Source organism: Perna viridis, chromosome 8 (genome assembly GCF_037379345.1).
Source record: "Perna viridis isolate PV_CMFRI_1.1 ecotype Kerala chromosome 8, ASM3737934v1, whole genome shotgun sequence".
Lineage (NCBI taxonomy): Eukaryota > Metazoa > Mollusca > Bivalvia > Mytilida > Mytilidae > Perna > Perna viridis.
Window position 1 is genome coordinate 32,564,934 of NC_142452.1, and position 17,913 is coordinate 32,582,846.

The window sequence follows — 17,913 nt, forward strand, 5'->3', positions numbered from 1 at the left end:
CGTGCGAGGAACGTGGCATCTTTCCCAACACGGTGCACCACTATGGTTTGCGGTCAGGTTTTCCGTATTATAGCCTGACAACCCCAGCATGTAACATGCCAGGGGTACCCCATTCCACCACCTGGGGCACACATCCCAGTTGCTCTGTGGGCAGAGCGTCCTAGCCCCCGGGTACGGTTCTGAGCACTATTTAGTCGCCTTTTACGACAAGCTTAGCGCTGCGGCAGGCCTATTCTTTTGACACCCGGACCTGCACGGGTCAAAAAAAAAAAAATAAAAAAATAAAAATATATTAAGAAAAACATCACTACTCATTGTTTTACAAGAAACTGAGCATTTTTCACAACCAAGGACTGATATCTATTACATATTGGATACATACTAACCGAATACGGATAAACCCTTTTTTTATCATATTTTTTAGATTTCCCCTCGTTATATATTGTTTATATCGCTCGCCATTTCGTATTCACTTCCGTTTTGCACAATGGGCGTCTTCACTGAGTTGTGAAGTCCGTTAGCCATGTTTGTTTATCCAAGTATATCATATAGTAGTGTTATAATAAGTGGTTATGTCTTATATTTAACATTTTTAAATTAGTAATGAATCTAAAATGTTGTCATTCATGTTGACGGATGTGTATTTTTTTAATTAATGTAAACATGATTCTTATTATTCCATATTACTAATGTACATTTTGCACTTGGAAATATAGTTCCTGACAAACTTACAGACGAAACATCAGCTGTTTTCGGGGCAACTACATCCTGTGTGCTAGCTGTTTGCATTATCCTAATTGCGTTATTTCTTTGGAAAAGGTAAAGATAAATATTTTTTTTTATTATATAAAGCTTGATTTTATGTAAGGGCTTCTCGTATATATATACTTTTACCATGTGTAGCAAAAAAGACATCAGTATATGGCATACTTTTGTGGTTTCTTGACTTCTTTTTTAAGTACCGAAAAGGCTTATTACTTTATTACAGTACATTCTTTTTCTGTATGAATCTTTTCCTACTAAGATTTCTTTCATTATCAATGAAACATAAGAGCAGATTCAGTTGATTAGAGTTGTTTGTAGTGCCCTTAACTCATCTTTTTCTTAATTCCTACAATTTATTTGATCGATTTTGTATATGACAGACGCAAATCCAGCGGTAATAAGTCTCCAGTTAGTGCAGATGCAGTCGGAAGCAGTGTAACAGAACATACCTCTTCAGACGCAATATCTCGGCGTAATTATACATTAAATAAATGAACACTATTATTCAGTAAGAAAAAAGTAACCGCAGAATTTGTTTTATTTACCAGGACATTTTCGTAATGGTTTATGTAAGGCGGTAAAAGATATCCATTAAAATTGCACATTACATTATAAGGGAAAAGATAAAAGTAAAGATTTGACGGCTCTTTTGGAAACGTTGCAAGGTTTATATTGCAGAAACAAGAAGGCTGAAATAGGCTGTACATTTTGCCGTCACGTTAATTAATAATTCGCCATCATAAATTGTATTCTTCCACGTCACATAGCACTATCATTTGTGTTTTATTCCTTGGCGGGATGACATATGTTCATTAACAGCTAGTTTCTTCTATTGACATGCAAATCAAACATATGTGCACATATTACATACCAAATTAATGTATCATGTGAAAATCTTGGAATCCTGATTCATATAAAATTTTCTTGATATTCATGAAAAAATACTTATATGAAGTTTATGCGAAAAGTTCACGTGAATGTCAAATGAAAGCACGAATTATCGGAATTTTTTTTCCAAAACCTGTCCAAAACTTGTTTATCTCAATTCAGGTGTAATACATGATAAATTGTGCTTGTGTCTTTATGTTATTTCAAACCTTTAACATCCCTGCAACACTCAATACTAACCCCTTCCTCAATATGCAAATTTTTTTTTAAACATTCTGTATAGCATAACCTACTCCATAGCAGAGTGATAGGTAGTAAATCAGAAAGCAGTTTTGTTTGACAATAAAAAGCCTATTAAACACTTTTTTTTTAAATGACACGAAGATGTAATGATTCTGTTTGGAATTAAACACCGTGAAAAACTGTATATTTTCAGAATCATTTTTGGGGACAAATGGACACAACGATAACAGCTATTGCCAGTTTGAATTAGATTCAAAGACAAATATTGCCGAATCTACTTATCATAACGTTCTTGAAGTTAGACCAACTCGTATTCATATCGACGAGCTAAAAGAGTATATAACTAAAAGGGAGGTGGATAATGGTTTACACAAGGAGTACAAGGTATTACTGTAAAAGTACTTTAATTCTTGGAAACAAATATTCATGGGTTAGGGAAGAAACACAAGTTCGTGGATTATTGAAGTCGTGGTTTGGAGATTTTCACTATACACATCAATGGAAATCTCCCTTTCGTTGGTAACCAAATTCGGGTCTACCCACAAATCCCACGAACAATAGTACTTTCACAGTAATTCAAAGCGTTATGAAATTCATTTTGAAATTCCATTAACGTATTTAATCGAATGATAATTCCTCAATAAAAAACATGGATATACATGTAAATGTGAAGGCAGTGGTGTAGTTTAATGCCACCGACGCTTTATGAGGGACAACTGAATTGCAAACATTTTTGCAAAATACCACTAAAGATAAAATATCACATTGTTTATATTTCAATATGCAGGGTATTGATAAAATTCGTGCATTTTGAAACTAACCTTGTACAAAGCTAGAGATCTTGGTATAGGCTTACGGTTATTTGGATGCTTAATTTATTTGAATTTTATTGATGTTTTCTATTACAATGGCAATTATCTGAATACCATCGGTGGTAGCCGGTCTTAAATAACCGCTTCATATGAATCTTCCAAAGTTGTTTACTGGGTTATTCAAGTTAACCATCACCAAGAATGTGGGCAAAACAAAATTAGTTTCCACATTTTACGTAATAACTGAAGGTTCTGATATTGGTTGTTTTCAATTTTTATAACTTTCTACACACGAAATTCTTCATGCGTATACCATCATACATAATCTTTGCAGAGTGTCCCACATGGAGCAGTACACCCAACAATCTTTGCGCTGAAAAAAGAAAATATTCCTAGAAACCGATACAAGACAACACATCCATGTATGTTACTTTATTCTATTAATGCAAGTGGTTTTTATTGTTCACTTGTTTTCAGTAGTGTTCGCCAAGATACTTTAGATTGAAATTGACTTACTGTGCTATTCTAGGTACACACCGTTTTATGCTGGTCATGAGTCTTATTTTAATGTCGAACTATGAAGAAGGTACGACCTTTATGTCATTAGAAATGGAACGTTGATAAGTGTTCGATATTTAAATGAAAATCTGACAGCGATTATTCAAATGTTTGCTGTTTTAATTCAGTTGGACGAATGGATTAGCCTTTTAGGTCTCTCAATCTGAATTTCACCAGTAACGGAATCCGAAGTTCAATAGCTCATTTAGAGCTCCCCGAATTGTTGTAAGGTATCAAAATGGGGCGGCGAACACGATTTTAGTGAAAAAATAAATGCTATTTTTGGGATTTTCACTTGGCCAAAAGACAGGTGAGCTATTGCCTTTACTTAGCGTTTGTCGTCGCCGTTAACAATTTTTCAAAACTCTTCTCCTCTGACACTACTTGACCAATTAGAACCAAACCTGGTATGAATATTCCTTAGACTATTTTGCATTGAACTGATGTGGGTATTTGTGATCCGTTGAAAAAACGTGGCCGCTGTTAATAAAAATAGAACAAAGAAATAGAACATAGGGGTAATATAGAAGTTTCCCACACAAATGTAAAAAAAAACCGTTAGGTTTCGCGGAATACTGATATAGTGTTGAAAGTATTCAGCATGATGAATTCTGTAGTCAAACTTTCGAGTTAAGCCATGTTGAACTTATTGCCCTTTTTCGACGTTCCTTTTACTATTTTGCAATATTATTTCTTTGAAAAATCTTCTCCTTTGATACTACCAGATCAAATAGAATTGAACTTGGTATGAATGTTCCAAAGGGTATTCTGCATCGAACTGATGTGAGGATAATTCATCTGTTGAAAAAAAATGACCGCTTTTCCAAAAATAGAACGTAGGGTCAGACAAAAGTTTTTCTTATATATCCTCAAAAATCCAAAGTTAAGCAAAGTTTCGATCAAAATAAAAGTGCTCAGCATGACGACATCCATCCGTGGTCAATTTTTCGTGTACATCTGTTTAGCTATTTTAAAGTTATTGCCCTTTTTCGACGTTTTTATTGTTTTGCTATTTAAATTGTTATTTACTTAATGATCTACTCCTTTGACACTACTGGACATTGATATGATTGTTCCTTAGGTTTGACTGGTAGGAATTTTCATCCAGGAAAAATATGGCTGGTTTTACTAAAAGAAAATGTTGTTCATCGAAGCAGGTGATCGATTCAGGCTCTTTAGAGCCTCTAGTTTAAGACGTCGTTCCAGTACGTCTGTGTTGACAGTAATGCGTGTCGTTGTTGAACAATAGAAACATCTTGTAAATGCTCTGTCGACAGTTTTATATCTAAGAAGAAGTTGAATAAATCTAGATTGTAGGCAGTACAATCTGATCTTCATTTTTTGTTAGATATAAAATGGCTGCCCCTCACTTGGACGGATATGAGATACCAAAACTAAGCTTTAATAGACATTATTATGGAACATACAAATAACGACAGCAAGGGATGATTATCAGGTTTACAATGCAATAGAACCTATACTCATTTTAATTTTTTATCTTTTCTTTAGATGACCATTCCAGAGTCGTTCTCAACACAAGGAATTCAAAATCGGATTACATTAATGCTAACTTTATCGATGTAGGTACTTTTCAACTTGTTTAGACAACTTCGCACGTATCAAACGTTTAATTAAGTATTAATAGTTAAAGACTTAAAAGTAATGTATATCATTCATATAAATTGCAAAAATAGAAATGAAAGTTTTAAATAGGTATTAATGAATCATTATAAATTGATAAATATTTTAGCATGTCAGCACAACGTAAAGATTTGAGAACAAAATCTTTGTAACTTGAACTTTCATTTGCAATCGAGTATTACATATATAAATGAGTTTCAGTTTATAAAAGAAAGTGATTTTCCAATGACTTCTGACGTGAATTCAATTGAAAGTTACAGCAAGTATTTTAATTAAAATATAAAACACGGAAACTACATTTTATTCTTGTTGTACCACAGTCTAGCTATACCGTATATTCCATCCTTAACAACAGCCTCCGTGATGTATTTTTATTCAAATAGGACTATTTTCTTTATATATATTTTTTTAAATACAACCTATGTGTGGCATAAAATTTGGTTAAGCTTTTTTATGGCTTTGGTCATATGATTTTTTATCAAAGTTAAACCACGGCTGTGTTATAAAAACCTTTGAAGCACGTCATTTAAGAACTTTCATTTGAATATTTATAGGGTGTTGAACGGGAAAAACAGTACATAGCCTGTCAAGGTAGGTATCATTAATTTAGTAAAGAAACTATTATTTTGGAATCGGAACGTGATATAAGGGACTTACCGTTTATTGACAATAAAAAGACAATTCTTGGGTATTTCATTCAACACTGTTAATGCTAACATTAGAACCGTTTTTTCTCTCAATAAATGACAATTATATATTGGACAATTTCCGTGGGCAGTACCAAATCATGACTATAACGATGGTTTTCAAGTTTCTGTCTTTTATATCATTATATATTTGATACTATGATTGCTTATACGGACTGTTCTGTTTGATTATTTCTTTAGACTATTGCGTAGAATTTAATTCATCAGTTCGGTAATTCCATTATAACCATTCTTTAAAACGATATAAATATAAGGGCATTTTGCTTAGTGTACAATTTTTCTAGTATTAATTTCCTTCTACTTAAAAGCTAGATATTCTAGTCGAAATTTGATTATCTTATTAGATGTGGATAACTTTATTCACAATGAAGCACTGTACAATGGAATTATACTATTTCACATGTATAATATCTATTTTACCCCTATGTTCGACTGAATTAATTTATGATTACAGGACCAATAAAATCAACACTGACTGATCACTTGCGAATGATATGGCAGGAAGATGTTAGGCAGATCATCATGTTAACAAACCTTGTCGAGGGTATGAAGGTAAAAAACAACCCCTATAGCATTTCACTTGCTGTTTGTTTATAAGACATTATGCATATGAAGCGCTTCATTCCTCCACTCAACGAATGAAGATATGTTATGACAAATTATTCGTCCTTGCTTACTGGAGCGACTCTATTAGCTGTCTGATATATAGTTTCTGTACGATAGGAATATAAATTCTTGTTATCAATGATATATATAGTAAATTCTTAACAGGAATAATTGTCAAATCAGGAGCCAGTCAAATAACAACTCTACGTGTTGGGAATTTCATTCGGTTTATGGAAAGACCCATGTAAAGTCGTTGATTTTAATATCTAATACATTTCTATTTTCCACTTTTCCCTGATTCGTCAATTATATATGCAGAGAGAAGATTTGTTATTCCATAACTTTAGATCTCTGCCACACTCAATGTTAAAACTCATCCTTTAATGCAAATTAGTACAGTACACAAGAAATAGGTTTGCGGATTTGTAATGAGTAGTTTTCTGTGAATATTTTCGCATCATGTATAGCAGGGTTCTATCAAATAAGATTATAACCGTTTACTGTTAACAGATAAGCATGTGAACACAAACGAAACCAACATTCATTCAAGTACGGATTGTAATCATTCATTAACAGAGTAAGAAGGATTTTTCTTTGTCGACTTATACTTTAGTGCAACTAACTGTATTCGATTATTTAGATAAAGTGTGAAAGGTACTGGCCAGATTGTACCGGAGAAATGAGTATTGGACCATTTTCTTTGACTACGATAACGGAAAAAGAAAGAGCAACATACGTCACAAGAGAAATTGACATTCATTACACAAAGGTAAGAAAAAAATAAAACCTTGCTTAAAGATTGAGTGATGAATATTAAATGCTTTACATATATACTTAGATTACCAAATTTATTGAAAATGTTTTTTTTTTCAAAAATGAAACCCACTTTAAGTGATAAGTTTGGACATAAATTACCGGATTTGAATTTGTAGGAAGCATGAATAATGTCCATCGCTTATCGCTTTTAAATACCCCTTAATCATCATGAACATCTAACAACAAATCGTTTAGGTCATTACGCCGCCTATGAACTTATTGTAAGTGCTAACAATCAATGGCCTCCATAAATATTATCCACAAAATTCAAAATGTCGACACGAACAGTTTTTGCCTAAATCATAAAAAATTTGTTTGATTTTTGAGCAGACATCACAAAGCCGTCGTCTTATTCAGTACCACTTTACAGCATGGCCAGACCATGGAACCCCTAATCCACTAGATTTAGTCGCATTTTACCGACATGTTGTAGCTGAAGAAGTGAAAAAAGAAGTTCCAATACTTGTTCATTGCAGGTAAAATAGTTATCTAATATTAAGCATGTGACACGTAAATGCAACATGTAAGAGGAATAAGAGACTTATCAATAGATATATCAATTATGATAAGTTATGTGACATCCTAGCTCTTGAATACTTTGGTATATTAGTCTGCAAGCCAAATCATACTATATTTTAAACTTCCACAATTCTACGCGTGATTTGCTCAGCACAAATGGTCTATATGTTTTTATACGTATTTGATAACTATTTGACTCAACCTGACGTTTACCGGATTTCTCCCGCTTGCAATGTGACGGATGTTACAGCTGGAGTAGTACACGTCTGCACTGCCTTAACAACCAACGAGGCTTATGTGTTTATTGTGGAAACTCATATTGCAAATGCTTTAAATTGTTGTAGCCTGCCTTGTTTTCCTGAACATAAGTTTATTATGTGTAATTGTACTTTATTTAGTTGCTTTCAAAATGTATATAGATCGTCATTAGTTCCGGTTTTCACGTGTAGCAAGGTTCTTTGATTTATCTGTCTTGGCAATGTCCGTCTGTTTTGATTTCAGCATATTTGCTGCTGTATTTATATATGCGTTTTTGCTCATTCATGTTATTCTTAAATCAATTAATTTAAAACCAATAGTATCAATGAACTGCTCATCAAAGTACTGTCATTACCGGTTATTCATTGAGATACAATAATTTGGCTTTGTTTTGTATGAGTACATTTCTTTTTGATATTCAGTTTAATTGTATTCACCTTTTTTACCTTAGTTCCATACAAACAATAAATTCGAATGAAGGCATAGCATAGACGAGTTTACACATGTAGATGTCATTGCGGAAAAAATATATTTTAGCATATATATTTTAGATAAGCGACTTCAAAATTGAATTAAAAAAAATGTTTTGTTGTTAGATTATTATTCAACGAAATTGCATGACGATATCGATTGACCTATAGGATACGGCTGTGTTTAGTTCGACATGCTTAAACAAAGCTTGTTTGCGCTAGCTTAAAGAAGCAGCAGTACACATGTGGACACGATACCCCACCCCCTCATACACATTATTCTGACTCCGAGCAAATCAGCCATCACTCTGACCATTGAATGATATTTGCTAATCGAAGAAAAAAAATTAAGTCTGTAGTGTGGGTTGGTCGGAATCAAAACCACGACCTCTGGTACATGTGGCGAGCATGCTACCCTTAAACCAAAAAAGGGGTTTTTGCCAGCTCACAGGAACAATAGTCTTTCCCTCTAGGATAGATTGCCTTGACTCCGAGCCAGTTTTATCACCCTATTACGTAAATGCCGTCGCTGGATATGCAGTAACTATCACTTTTTAGGTCTTTAGAGAGAATAAGGCAGGATTTAACCCACGAAGTCCTGCACTTTACACTTAGATAAACGAGGTGGAACTGACGGAAAAACGTTCATTCGAGGATAATGTGTACGTCATTCGGAACATGATTCAAAGTGTAAATCCATGTATTGTATTCAAATCAATTTTATGATGTAAACTGTTTTCACGACCTAAATTTAATTTATTATATAACAAGTGCTGGAATCGGGAGGACAGGAACTTACATCGGACTCGATGCCCTGACAAAAGAAGGGAAGGCAACTGGGTATATTGACATCTTTAGCTATCTGAAACAGATGCGATACTGTCGAATGAATATGATACAAACAGAGGTGAGTAAGATAGTTGAAATATTGATAATGAATAAAAAGATGTCAATTTAAAATCCAGGCAGTGGGTGTCACATGACATAATACAAATTTGTCTGCCAATTCATATCACAATTGAATCTTTTCTTAAAGTTGAATTTTAGTTTTTGATCAACTGCAATGATTAACGAGGAATGAATTCAATAAAAAATAATAAAAAATATTTAAAATGGGAGACAACTCCTGATTTTATTTTGCTAAATTTGGCTTCTTTGTTCGCTAACTTTGAAATCATTTTCTTCGCCATTTATTGTCGAGTTAAAAATAAACACTTTTTGCGGTATGAGATACATATGAAACTTGCAACACATGTCAGTGGAAAAAATTATGTTGTGTCCACTAATCATAGGATCTGCCTCTTAATATTGCTTATTGTGGGACGAGCCAAACATAATGAACAAGAACAATTGTTTAAACTTGGAAAATCTATACTGCTAATATCTGCTGAAGTTACAATGACCCGTAAGATAGCAATTTATACTCGTACTCATTGTTCAGACCTTTTTTGGCTCCAGAATTAATACTTTTTTAAGATTTAACCATCCTTCAGTGGTTTCGTAACGTTTTTAAAGTAAGTAATTAATGTCTCTTGCCTAAAGTATACCGAATGGAAATTTGTCATTAAGAAAAAAGAAAAAGGAAAAGTCCAACTACTACACATTATGAAAGCTAACTACCAGTGCAATTGTGACTGTTTTCCTGTGATATATGGTACTTACTTTTTAATTCATTATGTATTGTGTAAGCCTGAGTGTATAGACTCTTCAAAATAAAAAAAAATAAAAAAACTGTATCCCTGTATCTTTGTTTTAGCGCTCAAACATTTCTCTTTAGTAAAATGTAAATTTAAGGACTGAAAGATACACAGTTAAAACAAGCAAAATAAAATTGATTAATGAAGCCTTTTTTCACCTATTTGAACCTCTCTTTATCAGGACCAGTATGTTTTCTTGCACCATGCTTTGTTGGAGATATTCAAGGTAAAAGACACTCTCATTAAAAAAGAACAATTTGGAGACGTTTGGAGAAGTATTGATGCTGAAAGAGGTCCAATCAATTCTCAAGATCTTTATATAGAGTTTAAGGTAACATATTGTTTTCTTATTTGAATGCATATCACTATAGAGCTTTATCATAGAGGGAATTATGTTGATACAGGTTAAATTTGACATATTAATGTTATCAAAGCAAGCACGTGATGAGCTATATTCCCATGTATCGTATTAACGAAATCTGAAAATTGAATTTTATAGCCTTATATCCTTTCAATGCATTTTAACTAATACACACAAGTCCAATAGTTTTGGTCAAAACAAATTAAGGTAAACTATTTCGAAATATAAACAAAATCCTAAAAAGTAATTGAGATATTTTCCTTCAGTAAAGAATGCATGATTTTATGCTCATTTACGCTGTATACCATAAATATGTCAGATGGTGTGAATGAGATGTGAACCAACGTGTGTTGGGTATTGACCAGATATCAATCAAATATTGAGTATATTTTAGGTATTAAAATCTATTGTTGATGATGATTGTGGAGAAACTGCAGTTCTGGAACCAAATGATGTAGACAAAAACCGAAACAAGAATATTGTTCCATGTAAATATAATACTTAATATTACATGCTTTTTTTGTGATTAACAATGACTATTTATGTTTGATCAAGAAATTCATCCATATGATCCATCCAGTATCGCATAACTATGCCTATCTCTTATATAACGTTTCGCATACTCCGTGGAACATCAGGGATGAATTCAGATGAATACAGTTTGTTCATTTGCACCTTCTTCACGTTTTCGTAATTGTCTGTTCTTTAAATATTTTGCTTTCTAGCATAAAACAGTAGGGTTGACATTTATGAGCCACTTTATTTAAACTCGGCATTCGAAAAAAAAACATAATTGACCAATCAAAAACACAGCTGTTTCAAATGTATTTTGGAAAATTATAATAAAGATTTTGCTCTTAAATAAAACAAATATGTCAGTTAATTTGAAGTACAGAACCATGTTTAAGCGTTATGGAAACAATTCTCCAGGAGAAAGCATGATTAAAACATCTGGTCAAATCACGGTGCATTCTGGTTACTCGAATCTTGATTTCTACTATCTATCTTATCGCCATTTTGCTCTAAGTAGACTGTTGCAATGTGAACTAAGAAGATAGTGGCAACATTGTTTCATACGAAAATAGCTATGAGACGAAAAAAACATTACTCACAAATTTAAAATATTTTTTTTTCAACTAAAGTGGAAAGCAGTCGAGTGTTCCTGATATCTTTCGAGAAAGGTAGATCTAACTACATTAATGCTGTAAACGTGCCAGTAAGTTAGTAGTTATAAATTTAATGATGAAACAAATATCTGATTTACAAAGCCATATATTAAGATTTTCATCCAAATCAATTTGGAGTTTCAGGTAGCAAAATATAGACTTTGTCACCTATGAATATGGGAACATGAGCGGTGTCCATCTCTTAACATGAACTACTCTATTACCATTGAATGGCATTACTAGAACTTTCACTGAACCTTTATTACAAATTAATATTGTGTTCTTTTTATTTTAGTTGTTTTTTTTTTTAAATCTAAATCAATTTGGAGATTTTTCATACATGTTGTAACAAAACATATGCATAGATTTTGTCATTTATGAACATAACGATATTTCGGGGAGGCTTTCTTATCCATTATTCGTCATACACCGCTGATTGAAATTTAGTGAAACTTACATTGAATCTTAACTATGAAAGTTTAACTATATATTCCTATTGTGTTCGCCTTTTTTTAACTCATGATCCATATTGATTTGGAGTCAAAAAGGAGCATGTTATCAAGTGGGTTAGTGTGCGTATAAATTAAGTGAGCATTGCTCACAGTTTTTGCTAGTTTATCAATTACGAACATGTATAAGGTGATTTTGCTTGAATATGCTACTATCAAGTGGATCACTAATATTATATGTGATCTAATCAATACTTATTCGTCTGCTACGTATATAGACCTTCAGCTAGATAATACGGACAATATATTCGAACCATTACTTTTAATGTGATGATGCTGACTTTTAAATTGTAAACGTTTCCTGTTTAGTACCAATTTGTATCAATAACAACATCTTTACATAATAAGCAAATATTTCATAATTGGTTCGTTACTGTCTTGTATCTGATTTGTATATAGACTTTCTTTGTGGTGCGGGGATACTGTCAAGTAAACATCTTATTTTATAGTCGTACACAAAAGAGAGAGGATTTATAGTTACACAACTTCCACTACCAGATACTACAGTGGACTTCTGGACAATGATGGTTGACCACGGATCATCAATTATCGTTCTTATACTAGAAAATGAGAAGGATGTAAGTTCTTTCATCATTTTTGCTCCCATACAATTTTTACGTGTCTTATGGCCAAAATGTTTCGTATCAGTCTTCATTTTTTTCAAAACAAAGGCAAGCTTAATTAAAAAAAAAGTAACGGTAGGCAAAGAAAACCAGTATAAAATCTCGTTATCGTTATCTTTTTCATTTTCGTTGAATTGTCAGTATCGTTAAACTGTCGTAAATTTGTGTTTTTAGGCAAATATGATTTATGCTGCCAATAGTTCTCGACATGAGAAGGGATCCTTTGTAATAGATGTAGTAGACAAAGAAAACTGTGGAAATGGAATAATCAAGACGAGCCTAGATGTTTCAAGAAAGGTTTTTCTATCAATTATTATTTTTTTAGCAACGGCTGTAGCCGAGTTCATTTTAGCTTGCATATTTTTGTTAAAACATTGGAACCATAGTTGCATTTACTGACTTCATTGTTCTTAGCAAATTAACCAAAGGCTCAATATCAGATACTTCAGGCTAAACTTATTGTTGTTGTCATTTTTGTTTTGTTTTGTATTACAAGTAACGTAGCCAATGTAGCTTTGAGTTTGTCTCATTTGAACAAAAAATGTTATATCCGATAAGCATATATATCTGTGTATTCGCCTTGTTCCTATTTTTTTTAGTATACTCTTTCTATTCCTTAAAGAATTATGAAGAACAGCATACAATTTATATTTACCAAATCGTTTCCAAAAGTACGATTCAACCAAGGCAGCTGTGTGAATTGGTAGATCTGGTTTCAAGTCAAAGAAGTGGCACTGATCGACCAGTCACTGTAGTTAGCAGGTGAGAATAAACTGCTTCATTCTTTAATGTGAAAAAAAACTGTTTAATGATATGAACCGTTCTCCAATATAATTGGTCTGGTGTCAATGTTGGCAAAAAAGGTCAATACAGGTTTTTTAAGGTAATTACCGGTCAATACTAAAATACAGGATGCAACAACTGAACAGTAATTCGTAAGCTGGATGAATATATGTTTAATGTTTACTGTTTATTGCAAAGGGGCTTTTTATTATACTTTTATCTTGCAAATATCTACAATAGCATTAATTTTTATACCTTTGCACTAACTACAGCATTATTGTCTTTGTCACTACAGGTATTTTAATCCCGCAACATTTTTCCGCCCGTCCCAAGTCAGGAATATTCTGCCCTCTGCATGTATTGTTTCGTTTTCACTTTCAGTTTACTTTTATATTGATGAGTATGGGAGTAACTAACTAACTGCACCTGTTTATAATATACAGTCAAACCTCGGTAGCTCGAACTCCAACGAACCATTGAAATGTGTTCTAGTTATCGGGGGTTCGAGAAATTGAAGTTCGTATATTTCCGGATTTTTTTCGGTGCCGGTCCGAGTTCGACTTTATCGTTAGAAATTGCATACTTCTTACGATGTTGTGTTAGTTCGTAGATCGTTTTCGTTCGCTTTTCGAAGATTATGTTGATTTGTGGACATTAAAAATGCTGTGTTCGCTTTTAAAAACATTCAGAGTTCGAGTTCCTTGGTCAATAACTTTGGTTTCATCCGATTTTCTTTCATGCTTTTATCATACCGACTTCGTAACATTCTCGAATTTCAATCAGTGTTATGTTAAAAATCAAAACTACCTAATTAGTGATGACTTAAATTTTACCTGTAATTAACTAAAATGACACTGATAAATGATAGGGTTTCAGTTTTTCACACCTTTTATTACCCAAACTGACAAAATTAGCACGAGTTAGTGAGGGTTATTCTCTAAGATTTTTTATTTTGGTACTTTGAATTGTGTTTGAGAAAACTCCCGGATGTTCGAGCCATCCCAGTTTGAGCGAGTGAAGTTCGACTGTAGTTTTACGGCCAGTTACAGCTTGCCGAGTGGTATGAAGTTTTCCTTGTCGTTCATTGAAGACCCATTGGTGGTCTTGGGTTGACATATTTCAATACGGTTGGGTAATTGTCTCTTTGACATATTCACAATATTCATTTCCGTTATATTTCTACAGTTTTTCTCTAGTGCCGTGTGGACACGGTAAAATGTATCCCGTTTATCGTCATTTATTGAAATTCCCATGGGGCTAATTATGGACCACTTTTTGCAGATCTCATTCTATGTTGTTGCGAATCGCAATTCATGTCAAGAATAAATTAAACCCTTTCAAACAACAATTGGTAGATAAGTCATTTAACACCTTCGATATTTGGACGATGTTGTGGCTCATAACAATGGCGACTTAAATATTTATGTTTTAGATATTTATCCTGCAGATGAAGCAAATATTTATAATAAAGAACATCCGTTTCTTGATCTAAGTATTTATATCAATAATGGTAAACTTAATATTAATATGTACGATAAAAGCGATTTTTCATTCCATCCATCCTGATTACTGTTTTTAGATGGTGACGTTCCATCGTCACCATCATATGTTATTTACATATCACAATTGGTTTGATTTGCTCGTACTTGTAACAATGTTTCAGATTTTAAAGAAAATAATCTTTATTTAACAGTGAAATTACTACATCAAGAAGCTCGTAAAACATTCACAAAATTGTTCAACCGATACAATGATCTCAGTCTCAAATACAGATGTATATCTCATGGTAATATTCTTCACAATATTCAATACCCACCAAATAAGTTGACTGAACCGTTATAATTAGTCAAGTGTAAGGGATATAATTATGATGTTGTTGTCAAATTGTTAAAGACAGCATTTTTGGTATTAAAATTGATTCGTTTAAAGGGCATCTACATAGAAACTAACATACTATACGTAAATGCATTGTTTGGCATGACACATGTTGTGTCCTTATTATATGACTTTTGGTGTGCCGTGGTTTTCAACCCCGCATGAGAATAAATGGGATTGATATTACAAACGATGAGAATATTATAAGTTATAAGTTCTCGGGTGACCGTCTAACGCCTCACCCTTCAAGAGAATCTACTGACTGTCTAAATAATCACAGACCGTTTCGGGCGCTTATAACTTTTTTATGGGATTTTGCCCATCTATATTATTGGGAAATAAATTGATCTTTGTATCGAACTATATTTCTTCGATTTTGTTTTCGAAAAATCACTGGGTGTTACTATTTCGAATCTAATTTTGTCTTGGCGTGCAGGTCATATGTAGACACATACATTGCCAGTGGCTAGAATAAACTTTGTCACGTGCTATATTAGTTTCACCGTCATTCTCATTGGTGGATGAAGTTTCCTGGTATGGTATTTGCATATTGTTCATTCATATATTTTCTGCAATGGCGGATAGATTTTCTATAAATTATCCTCATTTGCATATTGCTATTTCGATTATTTGGACGAATCTTTTTATCCAATCACCAGTGGTGAACACAGCGCAAATTCGTACAAAGTTTTTGTAGGTGTATTCTGGTTCTGGAGCAGGTATTTCAGTTAACTGTAAGTTGTCCTTTGTTTGTGCATTTGAGTAACGTATAATCAGTTTATTTCTGTTTCAACAAGGGACCCCGACAATTTGTACTGATTTTAGGGGTGTTTAATTGTACACTATTTTTCCCACCGTGGCCATTTTTAACAGTGGAGGGTTGTGATATCGCCAAGGTACTTTAAAGGAGGATACTGTGTTATTGAGCAAGTAAAAATATATAACAAATTTGTTCAATGTCCATGAAAATTAAATTTAAAAAAGACAATTTCCTTTTCGTAACTAATTAGTCGCTATTTGTGAGAAGGGAATTTGAATTTCCCTCGCATGTGGACGCCACCGTGGTGGTTTAAGCTGTGACGTTGGTTTGTAAAGTGAAAATAAATATATGTAGGTAATTGATAACGATGTCTAAAAATAGCGCAAATTTGGGACCTTTCCCCTGTAATTTCAACCCAAATAATACAGATGAAGAGATTAAGTCACAACGTGTAAGCAAATGTCAGACAACATTGACGAACTGCAGGATTTGCAGTTAGAAAGCTAGTATGTCTGGGAAAAATCCGATTAGTGTTCGTGTAACCGGTCTCAAAAAATGAATATATCTCTATTACCATTTGTGCAGTCGTGTTAAACGACGACTGAAATACGATCTACTACTAGTACTGTTACAGGACATACATGATATAGCCTAATATGGCAGATCCGCCACCATTGTATTTCTAATTATTTCATAATCTGATATTTTGTCTTAAAACGGAACTTACATTGTACTTTTGTGCTTTAAATATTAGTACAAGTACATTGGAATATATCTGAGTCGAACCCAAATCTAATTTTAAGATTATCTCCTTACCAATAGTGCCACTTTATTTGAATTGATATATGTGACCTTATAAAGTGCCTGGTATAGACAGGTTATCGGATAATTCAAAGTTCGGGTAAGAGGTTTCACTGTATTTATCAATATGTCGTTGTATATTTTGACTGTCTTGACTCGGGGTGTGTAAAATGGGACTGATGTAAACAAGGCACAGTGTTAGGCTGCCTACTATTATTTGTTTAAATATACAACTTGTTTTCAGCGATGGTGCCAAGAATTGTGGTCTTTTTTGTACGTTTGTAAATGCTGTGACTAGTATAATAATGGATGACAGTGCCGACATTTTCCATATTGCCCGAGTGGTAAAGTTACAGCAACCACAACTTCTCTCAAATTACGTAAGAATCCTTTATTAAACGTTAGGCCAAATAAAATTATACCCTTGTTTACTGCTACCGACCGACTCATGCCTTAACTTAGCTGATCTGATCCGAAAGAAACAATATCGTTTAGCTAGATCCTTTAATCTCAGTTTCCGCTATAAATCGACGTATTATCTTTGAAAAATCCAAATTTTGGAGATTTGATACATCGCACCTACCCGTAAGAACTTGAGATAAAGGATACTACATAGCCTCATATCTTGACCTACACTTAGAAATCGATGGCAAAGGAAAACTATTGACCAAACTTTACCATGAATTTTCATTCAGAATTGTCAACTTTCCTTTCATCTGTGGCAACATACCTCCATCACCTGCGTATGGAGTGTTCATATCATACGTTATGCCAGAACTTTCCGAAACTATACAGACTTATTGTATCGAGCTAGAACTCTAACAAATAGGCTTCTGGAACAAGGTTATGTTGCTACAAGATTGAACTCATCACTACAGAAGTTTAATGGTCGTCATCATGAACTGCGCCATGTGAACTGATTGGTTCGACGTGTCATGGTTTTCCTTTCCTGTATCGTCTATCCCGGACTTGACTTTTTATGAGGAACGCTGTGGGTGTTTCTGGTACACCTGGTCCATTCTCCCAGTTTTTAGTTGAGTCCGAGTTGCTCATTT

General features: G+C 33.5%; 1 protein-coding gene across 4 annotated transcripts in view; it reads left to right on the forward strand.

Moving 5' to 3' along the window:
- Positions 1-17,913, forward strand: part of LOC148610276 (uncharacterized) — a 48,836-nt gene that overhangs the window by 28,906 nt on the left and 2,017 nt on the right. For all 4 annotated transcript variants that reach the window (XM_088542599.1, XM_088542600.1, XM_088542598.1 and 1 more), the window contains 17 exons: positions 717-819; positions 1,146-1,237; positions 2,090-2,280; positions 3,043-3,130; positions 4,776-4,846; positions 5,462-5,498; positions 6,069-6,166; positions 6,861-6,989; positions 7,367-7,512; positions 9,055-9,190; positions 10,162-10,311; positions 10,736-10,829; positions 11,484-11,557; positions 12,466-12,594; positions 12,814-12,936; positions 13,262-13,401; positions 17,103-17,238. In XM_088542599.1, the coding sequence (XP_088398725.1) occupies positions 717-819; positions 1,146-1,237; positions 2,090-2,280; positions 3,043-3,130; positions 4,776-4,846; positions 5,462-5,498; positions 6,069-6,166; positions 6,861-6,989; positions 7,367-7,512; positions 9,055-9,190; positions 10,162-10,311; positions 10,736-10,829; positions 11,484-11,557; positions 12,466-12,594; positions 12,814-12,936; positions 13,262-13,401; positions 17,103-17,238 (1,937 nt within the window). The remainder of the gene's footprint in view (positions 1-716; positions 820-1,145; positions 1,238-2,089; positions 2,281-3,042; positions 3,131-4,775; positions 4,847-5,461; positions 5,499-6,068; positions 6,167-6,860; positions 6,990-7,366; positions 7,513-9,054; positions 9,191-10,161; positions 10,312-10,735; positions 10,830-11,483; positions 11,558-12,465; positions 12,595-12,813; positions 12,937-13,261; positions 13,402-17,102; positions 17,239-17,913) is intronic.